This window comes from Vipera berus (assembly GCF_964194415.1).
Source record: "Vipera berus genome assembly, chromosome: W".
Taxonomy (NCBI): domain Eukaryota; kingdom Metazoa; phylum Chordata; class Lepidosauria; order Squamata; family Viperidae; genus Vipera; species Vipera berus.
Window position 1 is genome coordinate 22,374,073 of NC_138210.1, and position 15,205 is coordinate 22,389,277.

Below are 15,205 nucleotides of genomic sequence, written 5' to 3' on the forward strand. Positions count from 1 at the left end.
CAGTAGCAGTAAGTTTGGATAAAAAAGTCGGAAGAGCTGAGAAATATAAACACCACGTTAAACATTCATTGCTGAAGAATTAGCTACAGTACCAAAGCCACAATTCTGAAGAACTTTGTAGAGAGAAGGTCCTGCTGCAAGTGCTAACTTTAGTCAAAGCAGGGACATTGGGGAATTTTTCTACCAAGATCTCAGAAACTATGGGGTCCTTGGTGCTCTCTTGAGGTTGGTTGTTTTCTTGCAGACATTTCATTAACCAACTAGGTAACATCATGGTAGGAAACGTCTGCAAGAAAACAAGCAACCTCAAGAGAGCACCAAGGTCCCCACAGTTCAACCCTGAGCTACAATTATTTGCTTCTATTGGTATCTCAGAAGCTTCCAGGCAGATGGGATCATAATGCATTAGACAGATCACCACATCATAAGATAGCTTATCAATACTGTACTTTGCAACAGACCTCAAATCAAGTTCACCTTCCAAATTTTGAAGCATGCAGTAATTGCAAAACTGAATTTTAAGCTATCAAACTGAATCTTCTGTGTTTCATGATATACATACAAAATGAAGTCTCAAAAAATTGAGAATATATTTTAATTACAGCCAATGTAGATTTGCTGCACTAGAGAACTACTGATCTTTGCAAATTGCAGACTTGTTTTATCACCCTCAAGGGTTCTTTGTTGCACAATTGGATGTCACTTTGGTTACTTCTGGACATATATAATTCATAATCATACAGTGGATTTAAAATGTCTGCACACCCATTAAAATGCCAGGTTTTTGAGATATAACAAAGTCAGACCAAGATAAATCACTTCAGAATTTTTTTCACCTTTAATATAATGTATAAGCTGTATAATTCAATTGAAAAATAAACTGAAATCTTTTAGGGGGGGAAATAAAAACATACAAGAACATGGTTGCATAAGTGTGCACACCCTCTTATAAGTAGGAATATGGCTGTGTTCAGCATTGACCAATCACATTCAAACTGATAAATAGTAGTCACTACATACCTGCCATCAATTAAAGTGACTCTGATCAAACCCATATAAGTTCAGCTGTTCTAGTAGGATTTTTCTGTCATTTACTCAGTTGCCTCTTGCAGCAAAAGCCATGGTCTGCAAAGAGCTTACAATGCATCAAAGGGATCTCATTGTTGGAAGGTATCAGTCAGGAGAAGGGTACAAAAAAAATGTCCAAGGCATTGGATATACCATGGAATACAGTGAAGACAGTCATCAAGAAGTGGAGAAAATATGACACAACAGTGACATTACCAAGAACTAGATGTCCCTCCAAAATTGATTAAAAAACAAAACGAAAACTGGTCCAAAAGGTTGCCAAGAGGCCTACAGCAACATTAAAATCGCTGCAGGAATTCCTGGCAAGTACTGGTTGTGTACTACACATGACAACAATCTCCTGTATTCTTCATAGGTCTGGGCTGTGGGGTAGGGTGGCAAGATGGAAGCTGACTCTTACAAAGAAAAACATCCAAGTCCACCTACATTTACAAAAACCTACCTCAAGTCTGACAAAAGCATGCGGGAAAATGTGTTATGGTCTGATGAGACCAAGGTTGAACTTTTTGGCCATAATTCCAAAAAGTATGTTTGGCGCAAAAAGAACACTACATATCACTAAAAGTACACCATACCCACAGTGAAACTTGGTGGTGACACCATTATGCTTTGGGGCTGCTTTTCTTCAACTGGAACTGGGGCTTTAGTTAAGGTGGAGGGAATTACGAACAGTTCTAAATAGCAATCAATTTTGGCACAAAACCTTCAGGCCTCTGCTAAAATGCTGAAGATGAAGAGGAATTCCACCCTTCAACAGGACAACTCAAAGCATATCTCTAAATCAACAAAACAATGACTTCACCAGAACATCAAAGTTTTGGAATGGCCCAGCCACAGCCTGGACCTGAATCCAATTGAAAATCTGTGGGGTGACCTGAAGAGGGCTGTGCACAGATGCCCTCGCAATGTGACAGATTTGGAGCATTTTTGCAAGGAAGAGGGGTCAAAGATTCCCAAGGCAAGATGTACCATGCTGATAGGCTCCTACCTGAAAAGACTGAACGCTGTCATAAAAGCAAAAGGTGCTTCAACAAAGTACTAGTTTAAGGGTGTGCAACCACATTATTATGCAACCACATTATTTTATATTTTTAATTTTTATTTTTCCCAAGAATGAAGGCAAATATACTGTATGTGTCTCACAATAATGTTGCAGGATCCAATCTGAGTCAGTCATCGAGACCAGAGATTTAGTCTTCCAAGCTTTCAGACTCATGCTGGAGCCTATCCTCAGAGAACCTGTCTCTCTATATGTGCACTGGGCTGTTCTGTTTATTTTTCCCCCGTAAAATATTTCAGTTTGTTTTCCAATTGAATTGTACAGCTATTTTGTTGTTGTTAGTTGCAAAGTCGTGTCCGACCCATCGCGACCCCATGGACAACGTTCCTCCAGGCCTTCCTGTCCTCTACCATCTTCTGGAGTCCATTTAGGCTCACGCCTACTGCTTCAGTGACTCCATCCAGCCACCTCATTTTCTTGTCGTCCTCTTCTTCTCTTGCCCTCAACCTTTCCCAGCATTAGGCTCTTCTCCAGTGAGTCCTTCGATCTCATTAGGTGCCCAAAGTATTTGAGTTTCAACTTCAGGATCTGGCCTTCTAAAGAGCAGTCAGGGTTGATCTCCTGTAGGACTGACCGGTGTGATCACCTTGCAGTCCAAGGGACTCACAGGAGTCTTCTCGAGCACCATAGTTCAAAGGCCTCAATTCTTTGGCGCTCAAGCCTTTCTTATGGTCCAACTTTCACAGCCATACATTGCAACTGGGAAGACCATAGCCTTGACTATACGCACTTTTGTTGGCAGGGTGATGTCTCTGCTTTTTAGTGTGCTGTCTAGATTTGCCATGGCTTTCCTCCCCAGGAGCAAGTGTCTTTTAATTTCTTGGCTGCAGTCCCTGTCTGTGGTGATCTTGGAGCCTAAGAAAATAAAATCTATCACTACCTCCATTTTTTCCCTATCTATTTGCCAGGAATTGAGAGGGCCGGATGCCATGATCTTGGTTTTCTTAATGTTGAGTTTCAAGCCAACTTTTGCACTCTCCTTCTTCACTCGCAACAAGAGGCTCTTTAGTTCCTCTTCACTTTCTGCCATTAGAGTGGTATCATCTGCATATCTTAGGTTGTTGATATTTCTCCCAGCAATCTTAATTCCAACTTTTGATTCATCTAGCCCTGCCTTTCTCATGATGTGCTCTGCATATAAGTTAAACAGGCAGGGCGACAGTATACAGCCTTGCCTGCTGTATTAAAGGTAGAAAAATTCTGAAGTGATTTATCTCGCTCTGATTTTTTTACATCTCAAAAACCTGGCATTTTAACAGAGGTGTGTGGACTTCTTATATCCACTGTATTTGCAAATGTTCCAAATCTAAAACCAAGGAGAGTGGAGAAAAACAGAAAGTTAAATGGAAACTGTTCTAAGCTCTCCCCTCCCCCCCCCAAAAAAAAACCACCAACACCAAGATTCAGAAACTGAATGAAACTGGTCGAGGAGGAATTCTGCTGACTTGTTCAGAGTAATAGTTAAAGATTACTTACTGTTCTCTATTGTAGGATCATATGAATCAACAAATTGACCTTCCACAAACTGAATTGTCAAAGATGATTTCCCTATGAAGAAAGCAAAGTCAGTATTAAGAGTGCTGCACACTATAAACTAAAAACATTCTTTCAGACAAATTTTAGTTTTACAGCATCCTGAAAGAAATGGACTGAGTTCTGAAAAGATGATAGGCAATTCAGTCCATAAATACGAGGGCAATTCGGAAATAAACCTCCCTTTGGTTATCAATGACAGACACTTGCAGATAAAGAACTTTTATTATACACATTTGAAAACTACAACATTACATTACTTTTTGACATAATCGCCATTCAAATGAGGCACTTGTCATAACGTCTTACAAGGTTTGAAATTCCTTAGTAGTAGTCGCTCGGCGCCAAATCTAGGCTATAGGGTGTGTGTGTGTGTGTGTGTGTGTGTGTGTGATCAAAAACAGGGCTTTTCAACCTTTTTACCGATTGTACCACTTTTAGGATATGGCAATATTCGAGTACCACCAGTTGCCTAGCAAGGTGTCAAAAACTTGATGACAAAAAAAAAGAAAAACAGTGATAAAGTACAGGTAGTCATCGACTTACAACAGTTCGCTTAGTGACTGTTCAAAGTTACAACAGCACTGAAAAAAGTGACTTATGACCATTTTTCACACTTATGACCATTGCAGCATCCCCAGGGTCATGTGATTTACATTTGCATACTTGGCAACTAATTCATATTTATGATGGTCACAATGTCAATGGGGAAACCAGATTCACTTAACAACCGTGTTACTAATTTAACAACTGCAGTGATTCACTTAACAAATGTGGCAAGAAAAGTCGTAAAATGGGGCAAAACTCATTTAACAAATTTCTCACCCCTTCTTCTTTTATATCCTCTCCTCTCCCCCCCTCGTCCTTTTATATCAGGGGTGTCGAACTTGATTTCATTGAGGGCCATATCAGCATTGTGGTTACTGGTGGGGGAGTGCGGGGGGGGGGTATGACCAGCTCTACGTCGCTCAGGTCGGGGAGGCACCTGTGGGGGGATCTGGGGGGTCTCCTGTGGAGGGGGTTAGGGTTAGGCTCCTTCCCTCCTTCCTTCCCTCTAATTCCCATCTCCTTCTCTCCTCTTCTCCCTTTCTCCTCACTGCTTCTTTCACAAAAAGCCTTTTCTCTTTCTCATGCACACGTCCCTCCAAAATCCTCCCCATTCTCACCCACATGTCCCTCCAAAATCCTCCCCATTCTCACGCACACACCTCCCCAAAAGCCTTTCCTCTCTCTCTCTCTCACTGGTTCTCTGAGAAAAGCCCTTTCTCTTCTGCCTCTTTCTCTGGCGTCTTTTTTTCTCTCCCTCCCCTGCCCAAACTGCCTCCTTTTATAGACTCTCCTGTCTCTGCCCCCCCCCCTTTCTCTTCCGGGTGTGCCGGAAGTGCCAATCCTGGGGCTTTTGTCTCACCCCAGCAGCCCTGCAGCTCCTGAGGACTCTCTCATGGCAAGTCCTGCGCTGTACCGCTTTAGCTCGTTCCCTCCCCCGCTACACTTGGCTAGGCTGGGCAGGGCCGCGTACCACCTGCCAAGTGCCAATGTACCACCAGTGGTACGTGTACCACCTGTTGAAAAGCCCTGATAAAAACCATCCCAACGGAACTGCTTCAAAGGTTCTTGGGTGCGTCTAGCGGTATGCGGGTGAGCATTATCATGAACCAACACCACACCGGAAATCAGCATGCCCCAAGGCTTGTTATGGATTGCTCATCTGAGTTTTCGTAACTTTTTACAGTACACTTCTGAATTGATGGTCGAACCATGCTCTATGAACTTCACTAGCAGTACTCCTTTAGCATCTTCACATTTGGTGGGATTTTCTATGGCACCACTTCCGGTGTGGTGTTGGTTCACGATAATGCTCGCGCACGCACCACTAAATGCACCCAAGAACCTTTGAAGCAGTTCTGTTGGGGTGTTTTTTATCATCCCTCCCCCCACCAATAGCCCAGATTTGGTGCTGAGTGACTACTACTAAGGAATTTCAAACCTTGTAAGACATGACAAGTGCCTCAATTTGAATGGCGATTATGTTGAAAAGTAATGTAATGTTGTAGTTTTCTAATGTGTATAACAAAAGTTCTGTATCTGCGAGTGTCTGTCATTGATAACCAAAGGGAGGTATATTTCAGAATTGCCCTCGTATCTTCCATGGCTTGATTTAGTTTAGTTGAAGCATAAAGGAATGGTTATTTAATGATCCTCACATCAGATATTCTGAATCTCAGCAATATTTAGAGACTATTTATAATATATTACTATGGTTGCACCATTTTGCAGTCACATGATCACCATTTGCAATCTTTGTGACAATGACTGGTGATTCACTTAATTACCACAGACGGAACTAACATAAGTCAGCGTAGTTATATGATATTTCATTTTTTGTCTGAGTTGCTTATTGATGGAGTTGCCAGTCCCCACTGCAATCAGTAAGTGAGGACTACCTGTAGCTGGTTGTAGAATCATAATTGGCATCAAACTAGAGATGATCAGAATGCAAACCATGAGGCAAAAGTGTCAGAGCTACCATCATATGCTTGAGCTTCGCATTCGCTGCCAGTCTGCCATGAACCATGGGGAGAGGGAGCCGGACGGGAGGGGCGAAGGCTAATGACTCATCATTCCTTCCAGAGGAGAATGGGATGACTCACAGCAGCCAGATGGGCGTGACTGGGTGGGCGTGGCCATCTAAGCACCACCAGGTGGGCATGGCTGGCTGGGTGTGGCCAAGTCAACATGGAGGATTAGGTTCAGCCAGTTCATTGTGAATGTCTCGGGGCGACTGGGTGGGCACGGCCAGGTGGACGCAACCACATAAGTGTGGCCGGGTGGGTGCCACCAGGTGGGTGCAGAAAAAGTTGTCCCAGACTTCTGGTTTTGCGCGGTAGCGACCAGTTGCGGGCTTGTGGATTCTCCACACCCCTGCAGCTAATTTCGCCCTGCCAGGGGACCCTAATTGGGTCTAAGTTGCCCCGGAGAGGTGGTGAAGAAGGAAGGGTGAAGAAGGAAGGGTGCCCTAGCGATTCTGAAACGATGGTGGTCGTTCTGTTCGAGTTGGGGAAAGCCTTCTAACCCGACAGGAGAAAGGCTGGCCGTACTTCATCGACCAGCCCAAGCTACTTGCAACCGAAGTCCAAAAAGTACTAACCAGCACAACTGTGAACAGCATGTTTGAAATTGGGTGAGGAAATTGATCTTCTCTTTTCTATTCTATATTTAATTTCCTGGAAAAGATCCCCAAGAAGCAAAATACCTCCAAAAAGGAAGGAGGGGGATTTCCGCCCCACCCTTATACTAACGGAAGCGGTGAATTAATCTTTTTATGGAGGATCAAAATATATGGAAGTGAAATAAATATAAAATCTGAAATTTAAAACTTAAATCTGGATAAATCTAATATTGTTGAATGGTTAAGACTCTCATTCTAAAGACAATTGTTCATTTTGGAAATTGAAAAACAAATAGATGCTGACACCTAGTAGTGAATGAAGACTATGACAGCTATGACTTTCATATAAGACTTGGCAAAACCTGGGAAAAGCTAATCTGTGTTTGTGACCTTCAAAGCTTTAACAACAAAGAACAGCTGTAATCTTTTTTAAACTATTTGGATTAGAAATATCTATTTAAATGGGACTCTAAAGCTATTTACAGAGAAAAGAAAAGAAGAGAAAAACTTAAATTCTTGGCCATTATGGATCAGAGACATGTAGAAAGACCATATCAAGAAAACATAAATACTCCACAGGAGGAGATATATAGTATACTGTAACTAATTCAAACAACAATTATTTTAAACCACAAAGAAATTCAAAATAACTTTGAAAATATAAATCAATCTATTTCCAAGTTAACTCTACAACAAAAAAATGCCCAGAAAACAACAACAGAGAAGGAGCAGATAAAACAGATAAGTGGATACAAAATTGAGAATAGAGACTTAAAGATGGAACTTAACAAAACAAGGAAACATTGAATTTTTATCCCTCTTAGGAACCACCCAGGGACTGTCATCTAGTTATCATCCTCAGTATCAATGGATCGACGGAACGTTCGAACTCAGTACTTGAGCAATACTAAAGGTTCTTTATTAATTTCCAGCAAACAAATTGGACGGACAGTCTCCCTTTCGCAGAAGTTGCTTACAATAACGCAGTCCACTCCAGCACAGGCTACATTCCCTTTCAAGTAGCCACCGGCCAAAGTTTCAACCCTATACCAGAACTAACCCCAAATGAACCAGCAATCCCATTGCTGAAAGAATGGACATCCCAATTACAAAACACCTGGCCAGTGGTTAGGAAAGCCTTAGATGAAGCTAGACAAGCACACAAAGCACAAACAGATAAAAAGAGTCAAAACTAAACCATTCGCTGTAGGAGAAATGGTATATTTGTCTACAAAATACCTAAAATCCCTACAACCCTGTAAAAAACGTGGTCCAAAATATATAGGACCTTTTCCAATTAAAAGAATCATAAACCCAGTAACAGTAGAACTAGAACTACCCAAGAACCTCAGGCAAATACACCCAATTTTTCACTGCAGCTTGCTGAAACGAGAACAGTCACCCTTACGGCCAAAAATCTCCCCCACCACCTCCAATCATGGTTGAAGGAGAACAACACTTCCGAGATAAAAGAAATCCTAGATTCTAGGAAGTATCATGGGGCAACACAATACCTAGTACCGTGGAAACACCTTCCCTCCTCACAGAACGAGTGGGTCCACAAATGTCACGTCAGAGCACCCAAACTGCTAAAGACGTTTCATACAGAATATTCCAAAAAACCAGACTAACATCTATACCTGTTTTGTTTTCTCTACAGGTGGATCTCTGCTATTTTTAAGGGGGGCAGAATGTCAGAACCTTTTCCTATTTCATTTCTGTCTATCCCCTCTGACCCAAAATCAAATCTCACCTTTCCCTGGGTTCCGCCATACTCCCAAAGGGGAGGGGGATGTGCCCGTGGGTTTATTGCTTCTGCTTCCTCTATCCGCTACAATGTAACAATTTGCTTCCTGCATTATCTCTCTCTCTGAACTTTATCTAAACTGTCAGCTAGAACGAGAGGAAATAAGGAATGTAACCTCAGTGCCTGGTTTATTTCTACGGTCTCAGAGGAAGGTGTGAAGAAGCCACTGATCACGATGGACCTAACACCTAGGGATTGGCCGTCCCATACCAGCCGGGTGGACTATGGGGTGGGGTCTTGCTTGGGGATACCTTAATCTATTGTTCTGTGCGGGAAATCTCAGATCCCGTCTATTATGCCTGCTATCAACTACTCTTAATAAAAGTTCCTGCTGGAAGAAATCACTTCCAAGAGTTCTGCTTTCTTAAGATGTGGGATTGAAGTGGGTCCTGACACCGTGTTTGGAGGAGGAGGAATGCTGCCTATGACCCCAAGAACACCATCCCCACTGTCAAACATGGAGGTGGAAACGTTATGCTTTGGGGGTGTTTTTATGCTAAGAGGACAGGACAACTTCACCGCATCAAAGGGACGATGGATGTGGCCATGTACTGTCAAATCTTGGGTGAGAACCTCCTTCCTTCAGCCAGGGCATTGAAAATGGGTCGTGGATGGGTATTCCAGCATGGCAATGACCCAAAACACACAGCCAAGGCAACAAAGGAGTGGCTCAAGAAGAAGCACATTAAGGTCCTGGAGTGGCCTAGCCAGTCTCCAGACTTTAATCCCAACAAAATCTGTGGAGGGAGCTGAAGGTTCGAGCTGCCAAACATCACCCTCGAAACCTTAATGACTTGGAGAGGATCTGCAAAGAGTGGGACAAAATCCCTCCTGAGATGTGTGCAAACCTGGTGGCCAACTACAAGAAACATCTGGCCTCTGTGATTGCCAACAAGGGTTTTGCCACCAAGTACTAAGTCATGTTTTGTGAAGGGGTCAAATAGTTATTTCACTCATTAAAATGCAAATCAATTTAAAACTTTTTTGAAATACGTCTTTCTGGATTTTTTGTTGTTATTCTGTCTCTCACTGTTAAAATAAATCTACCATTACAATTATAGACTGATCATTTCTTTGTCAGTGGGCAAACGTACAAAATCAGCAGGGGATGAAAAAAATTTCCCTGTGTATTTTCAGTGCAGTTTGACATAGTTCTTGCTGTGACTCTCCCCCCACCCGCCAAAAAATATCCTAACAATTTGATTTTGGATACCAACGTCCATCTGTACATTCTTATATTCTTTTTTGAATATGAGGCAAACTAGTTTTAGTTATATACCATGTGCTATGGTTTATCCAGGTACTAAATATTTAGATTATCACAATGCATTTAAGAAAAAACATTTTTCCCTGCTTCTTATTCCAGCCATTTCTCTTGCCCTGCTTCCACATGTAGTGTTGGGAAAGTCACAGTGCATAGGAGATGTACCAGTTTGTTTTCTTTAGTTTCCTGACTTTATTGGTCTATGTCTTCCTTATTGGTGTTTCCCACAGTTAAGGCAAAATGTCATAAACAATCCCAACTAAATGTAGAATCCTGGTGTCCTTGTTTGTTGGTCTACCTGAACATAAACTAGGCAAATGTCCCTTTATATGCACAACATTCCTTTGGACCTACCAGGCAAGAGATCCTTATATGGCCATCCTGCCAAGATTACAAGCAAGAGTAGCATAAGAACATAAATCTTAAGAATATGAAAAACCACGATAGCCCAAACCTTGTCTTTTTTAAAAAACTATTTATTTTCTAATGTTACAATTATATCTTTGAAAAACAATGTGGCAGCTGAGTTACAATGATTCAATTCCATACAGATATTATTAATACAAATCTCCATAATATGTACTGTCTCTTATTGGCATATTTCTTATTCTATCAATCAGATACAACATAGCTTTCTTACATTTATCTATAAATTTCCCAGTTTTAATTTTCCATTAATATTTAAGTTTAAAGTTTATTAGTAATCATTTCCAAGTTTTAAATGGCCCCAATTCCCTTTGTCACCATTCCCTACAACATCTGATGTTCAGGATACATATCTTATCTATATCAATTCTAGATCAACAAATTAATAATTCAATATAATATTCTTATTTTTGCATACTTTCCAAATATCTTAAATTCGGTAATCAAAATTTCTTCCATTTCAACCTTTGGTTTTCATTCTTACCACTACATTAAAACATATTTATTTACCTTTCATCAATAAATCTTAGCATATATATATATATATCTTAATCACCTTTACCTAACCTCTATAAGCAACTCAATATTCAAATTTAACTGTTAAATATTTGTACTTCTAGATTTTAAGTAGCCAAATTTTTTCTATTCTTCAATTCATAACAATATTTTATATTCAAAATACACATCTTATCTACTTGGATATTTTCTATATTCTATTTTAAATCTCGTAAGTAAGTCAAGACCCCATTCTTCTTCAGTCTTATTCTAGCTTTCTTTTTTTGCCAGATCGTCTTCCATGTCCGTGATTCTGAGTCATCAAACAGTTATCCTTGTATTATTATATATATTATGTGATATTGAAAAGACCATCCAGTTGCCATTTTTTCTGAGCAGTCTAGCATGTCTGTCAAGTCTAGCTGGTCGTCTCGTTTTCCCCTCTCGACGTAATTGTCCTGAAATGTTTATCTTTTCTTCCATCTGTTCCTCTTCTTGATCCACAGATTCCTTCTGATTTATGTAGCAGGCTTTTTCCTACTTCCATATTGTCAGATTTTTTTCTGAATTTTCCATTAGTACTTGTTGGGCAGTTAAATCTTCTGTCATATTTAATTGTTCCATTTTTCCTGCAGTATTCTGTATAGTTGATTTTTTTTTAGTTATAATCAAAGTTTGGATTTGTGTATCTGAGCTGCTTTCTCGTTTTTCTCCAAAGGCTCTAATTTCATTCCCAGCTGTAAGAAGGATTTGATAAGTTATTTTTAGCGTATCCAGAATTTGTGCCAAATTTTCCTTCATAAGAAAAGTCTGTTCCTGGTCTTCTTCCATAATGATGAGTTAAATTAAAAACTTTTACAGTTTTTTCCCAGTAGATAAAGAGCACAGCTAAGTCTCTCACAGCTGGTGTTCAAGGTTACATGAATCTTATCTTATTTTCTGAATTTGTCAACTAAGTCTCTTAACAAATAACAGATTGTAGTTTCAGGTTTAGCCACAAGATGTCACCCCAATGTTTAAAATTTTCCTTTGAATCTCAAAGTTATTTTAATCCTTTCAGTTTTTCTTCTATTTTATGAGGAAAAACCCCAATCTTCAATAAAAATAGAGAGTAAAGAAATAGATAATGAAGAATTTTTTAATCCACAAATTTTAGGAAATAAAGTTCCCATTGGGATCCAATTATTTTTTCAAATGTTTTAAGCTCCCCTGGATAGTCAGTCACTGCTGTTACTGGAGGGAGGAGTAAAATCCCCCTTCCCTCTCCACAGAGGGGAAAAGTATTTTGCAGCTTTCGTAGGTAAAAAAAGAAGTTAGAATTTAAGAGAGGTAGATCTCACCCAGTCTCTTCCACATTGCTTTAACGTTGCCTGATGGTAAGTGTGACTTTGGCTGTCCTCAGCCTAGTGACCAGCCATATCACTATGGCCGGTCTTTCGTCCGCTGGTTCGGAGGGAACGCTGGCTCTAATGGGAGAGCTACTGCTTTCCTGCGATCCAGCAAAAGCCCCTCCTTACTGGTCGCCTCTACGGGGTGACTTTTTGGCCCTTTTAGGGGCCCCCAGTGATACGAAACTGGATGAGGGACACAGAGCTCGTCTCCCAAGCATCCATGGCGGCTGCGTCGGCAATCTGGAAGTCGATAACCCAAACCTTGTCTTATCCTGCATTCTGTTTCTAAGAGACTGCATAGTAACTTGTCTAAAATCGTATAGGGTATCCTGCTTGAGCAGGGGGTTGGACTAGAAGACCTTCAAGGTTCCTTGGAGGTCTTCAAGGTTTCCTTGCAGGGAAACCTCTCCGCATAAAGGAGAAAGAAAAATGGAGCATTTCTGCAAGTGCCTTTCAAATTTTGCTGCTTCCCTGCTTCCTGTTTGCCAGCATGTCTCCGGGTGATTTTTCTTCTGGTGGCAACTTTTTCTGCTCCACCTGGCCATGCTCACCTGGCAGCATGCACCTGGCCACACCCATGTGTTTGCGTCCACCTGGCCACACCTACCCACCCCGAGCCGTCTGCACATAATCCTCCACGTCGACCTGGCCATGCCCACCCAGCCACACCCACCTGTCTGCTGTGAGTTGTCTTAGACCCCTTCCAGAAACACCATCTCAAGGTCAAAGTACTGGGAATGAAATGCAATGGCTCACCAACCAGCCCGCTGTTGAAGAGATAGTTCCTAAAACAATTTGTTCAAATATAATTAGACAATAAGGAACCAGCAAGGGGAAGGTACTGGGGAAGAACTGGACGGAGAAAGTTAAGCAGTAAAGTTTGGTGCACGAACTTGAGTTCTGGCTTTGTGATACTGTAATCCTCTTGGCCTTTAGTAAAGTAAACCTTTCACACTGAAATGGAGTCGTGGGGTTGTTCTTGCCTAAGGGACCAGGTTGGGGCAGGACTCACAAACAGGCATAGCCAATTTCTGACTGATCAATTTCTGTTCATCTACTGTATGTATTTTCATCCACATGAACAATTGAAGTTAAAAGCAACAAGCTAGGGCACAGTACACCAGATGTGATTTAAGATTTATCTTTGAATAAATTTTATGGAAAGAAAAGTTTAAGGGTGAGTTTTAAACTTTATAGTGTAAGGTTTTACATTTAGCCTCACAATTGCCCCAGCATTACTCAGGAATTTAAAAGAGCCAAAAGAAACTCCTGAGCCGAGGTTTCAGCAAGCAAAGAACTTTTATTTTGATGAAAATAGAGTTGGGTGGCCACATCTCTCTTCGTGGCTGGTAGAGAGATGAAGGCAACAACCAGGAAAGATGTCTTCCACCTTTTATACCTTTCCAGAACAAAGAGATCTGGTCTTGGTACTAGGAACCAAAAGGTACAGAAAAATAATTCCTACATGATGACTCATACACAACAACCCAGGTTCTACCATAACTCCTTTTCCCCCTCCCCTCACCATCCTCTTTTCATGTAAGCAATCCCCTGTACCTAAAGCATGAAACATTTGCTTTTATATAACTAATTTCCCAATATAAAGGACCTACAAAGCTGCTTGAACATAAACAAAGATTATATACGATTACAAAGTATCACTACTAATATCAATATTACTAACATCAAGCTTAAGCATAATAAAATCCCTTCATTCCTCCCTTTTTAATATAAAAGCTGAATAGGCTTAGGGACTCTTGAAAAGGGGAATATAATCAGAAGGTAAAGGTTTCAAAATCATTGCTTTAGCTGGTTTATCGTTACAGATAGGAGCAGCAGCAAAGGTTGGTCCAGATAGAGTGGGTCTAACAATTCTCTAAATAAATGGGATAAGGCATGATAAACACAACAACCCTCCTAAGGCCAAAACCACAATGAACAATATCCTTTTCCAATTATCAAACATTCCCGAAAACCATCCCCCAACATCCAGTGCTCCTGTCCATGTGTGGACAGGGACATGAGCCAACTTTCACATTTTGTCAGTGACTTCTTTGACATATTCCTTATGTGTAATGTTGGACTGGGGTCTAATAATACTGTGTAGGGCCACAATGACGAAATAGAGGACCCACTTGGTTGGACAGTCCTTTTCTTTCCAAGTCAAATGAAAATAAGAAATGATGTTCTCTCGAGCTTCACATTTAAAAATGAAACAATTCTTTTGGGCCAGATCAATAAAAAAAATGTCTTTGATACTGAGGGAATCTCAAATGTGGTTTCCAGTTCATGAAGATCAACTTGGACCCATATTTGTATCTGGTTCAATTGATAGCAAGCTCATATGATGCTGAAAAATCCATTGGTCTGGTTATCTTGAAGCACACCGGGTTGCAGGGATCCTCTGATTATGCCAGGTTGGGTAGGATGTGCAAACATATTTGGCATTTAATGAGGAGGCCTGTCTCCACACATAGTCCATTTAGCTTGATTATAGTCAATAGCTTTACATGCATCAAAAAAAAAAAGATTTTGGCACCTGTCCATAAGTCTGGTGTTATTCTTCCCCAAAAAGTAATTATGTTCCTCCATATCTCCAGATTTAAAGTTGTTGGTAAAGCTGCACTGTATTGACAGGAGCATAACAAGTGACCCTGTTGCCCCTTTGCAAGTGGAATACGTAGTCTTGTTATAAAAACAACTCCCTTTTCTTCCATAAAATATTGGGCCCATAGTCTTTCCTTCTACCAAAGAAGGTACGAGGGAAACAACAGTAGCAGAAGAAAAATATTGCAATACATAGCCCAGGTTCCAGGAACACGATTTCCAGGATAGTGCAATCCATTGAGGTTTTTCTCATACGTAGATGGAAACAGTTCAACAGGCGAGGCAGGTTGAAATTTCATTTTCAGGCCGTCCAGCTGCGGAGCTTGTCACTGGAGAGGGAACGATGGGACTTTCCATGGACTCA

The 15,205-nt window shown here is 40.9% G+C and overlaps 1 protein-coding gene across 3 annotated transcripts in view; it reads right to left on the minus strand.

The window, feature by feature from the left end:
* The window catches only part of LOC308676212 (GTP-binding protein Rheb-like), a 112,734-nt gene that overhangs the window by 86,492 nt on the left and 11,037 nt on the right, over window positions 1-15,205 (minus strand). For 2 of the 3 annotated variants that reach the window (XM_081341995.1, XM_081341997.1), the window contains exon 2: window positions 3,626-3,697. Coding sequence is in view for 1 of the 3 variants with exons in the window: in XM_081341997.1 (XP_081198123.1) it covers window positions 3,626-3,697 (72 nt within the window). In the remaining 2 variants the exon portion in view is untranslated. Of the gene's footprint in view, window positions 1-3,625; window positions 3,698-6,830; window positions 7,038-15,205 lie in introns of those variants that run through there. The other variant, XM_081341996.1, reaches the window with a different exon arrangement.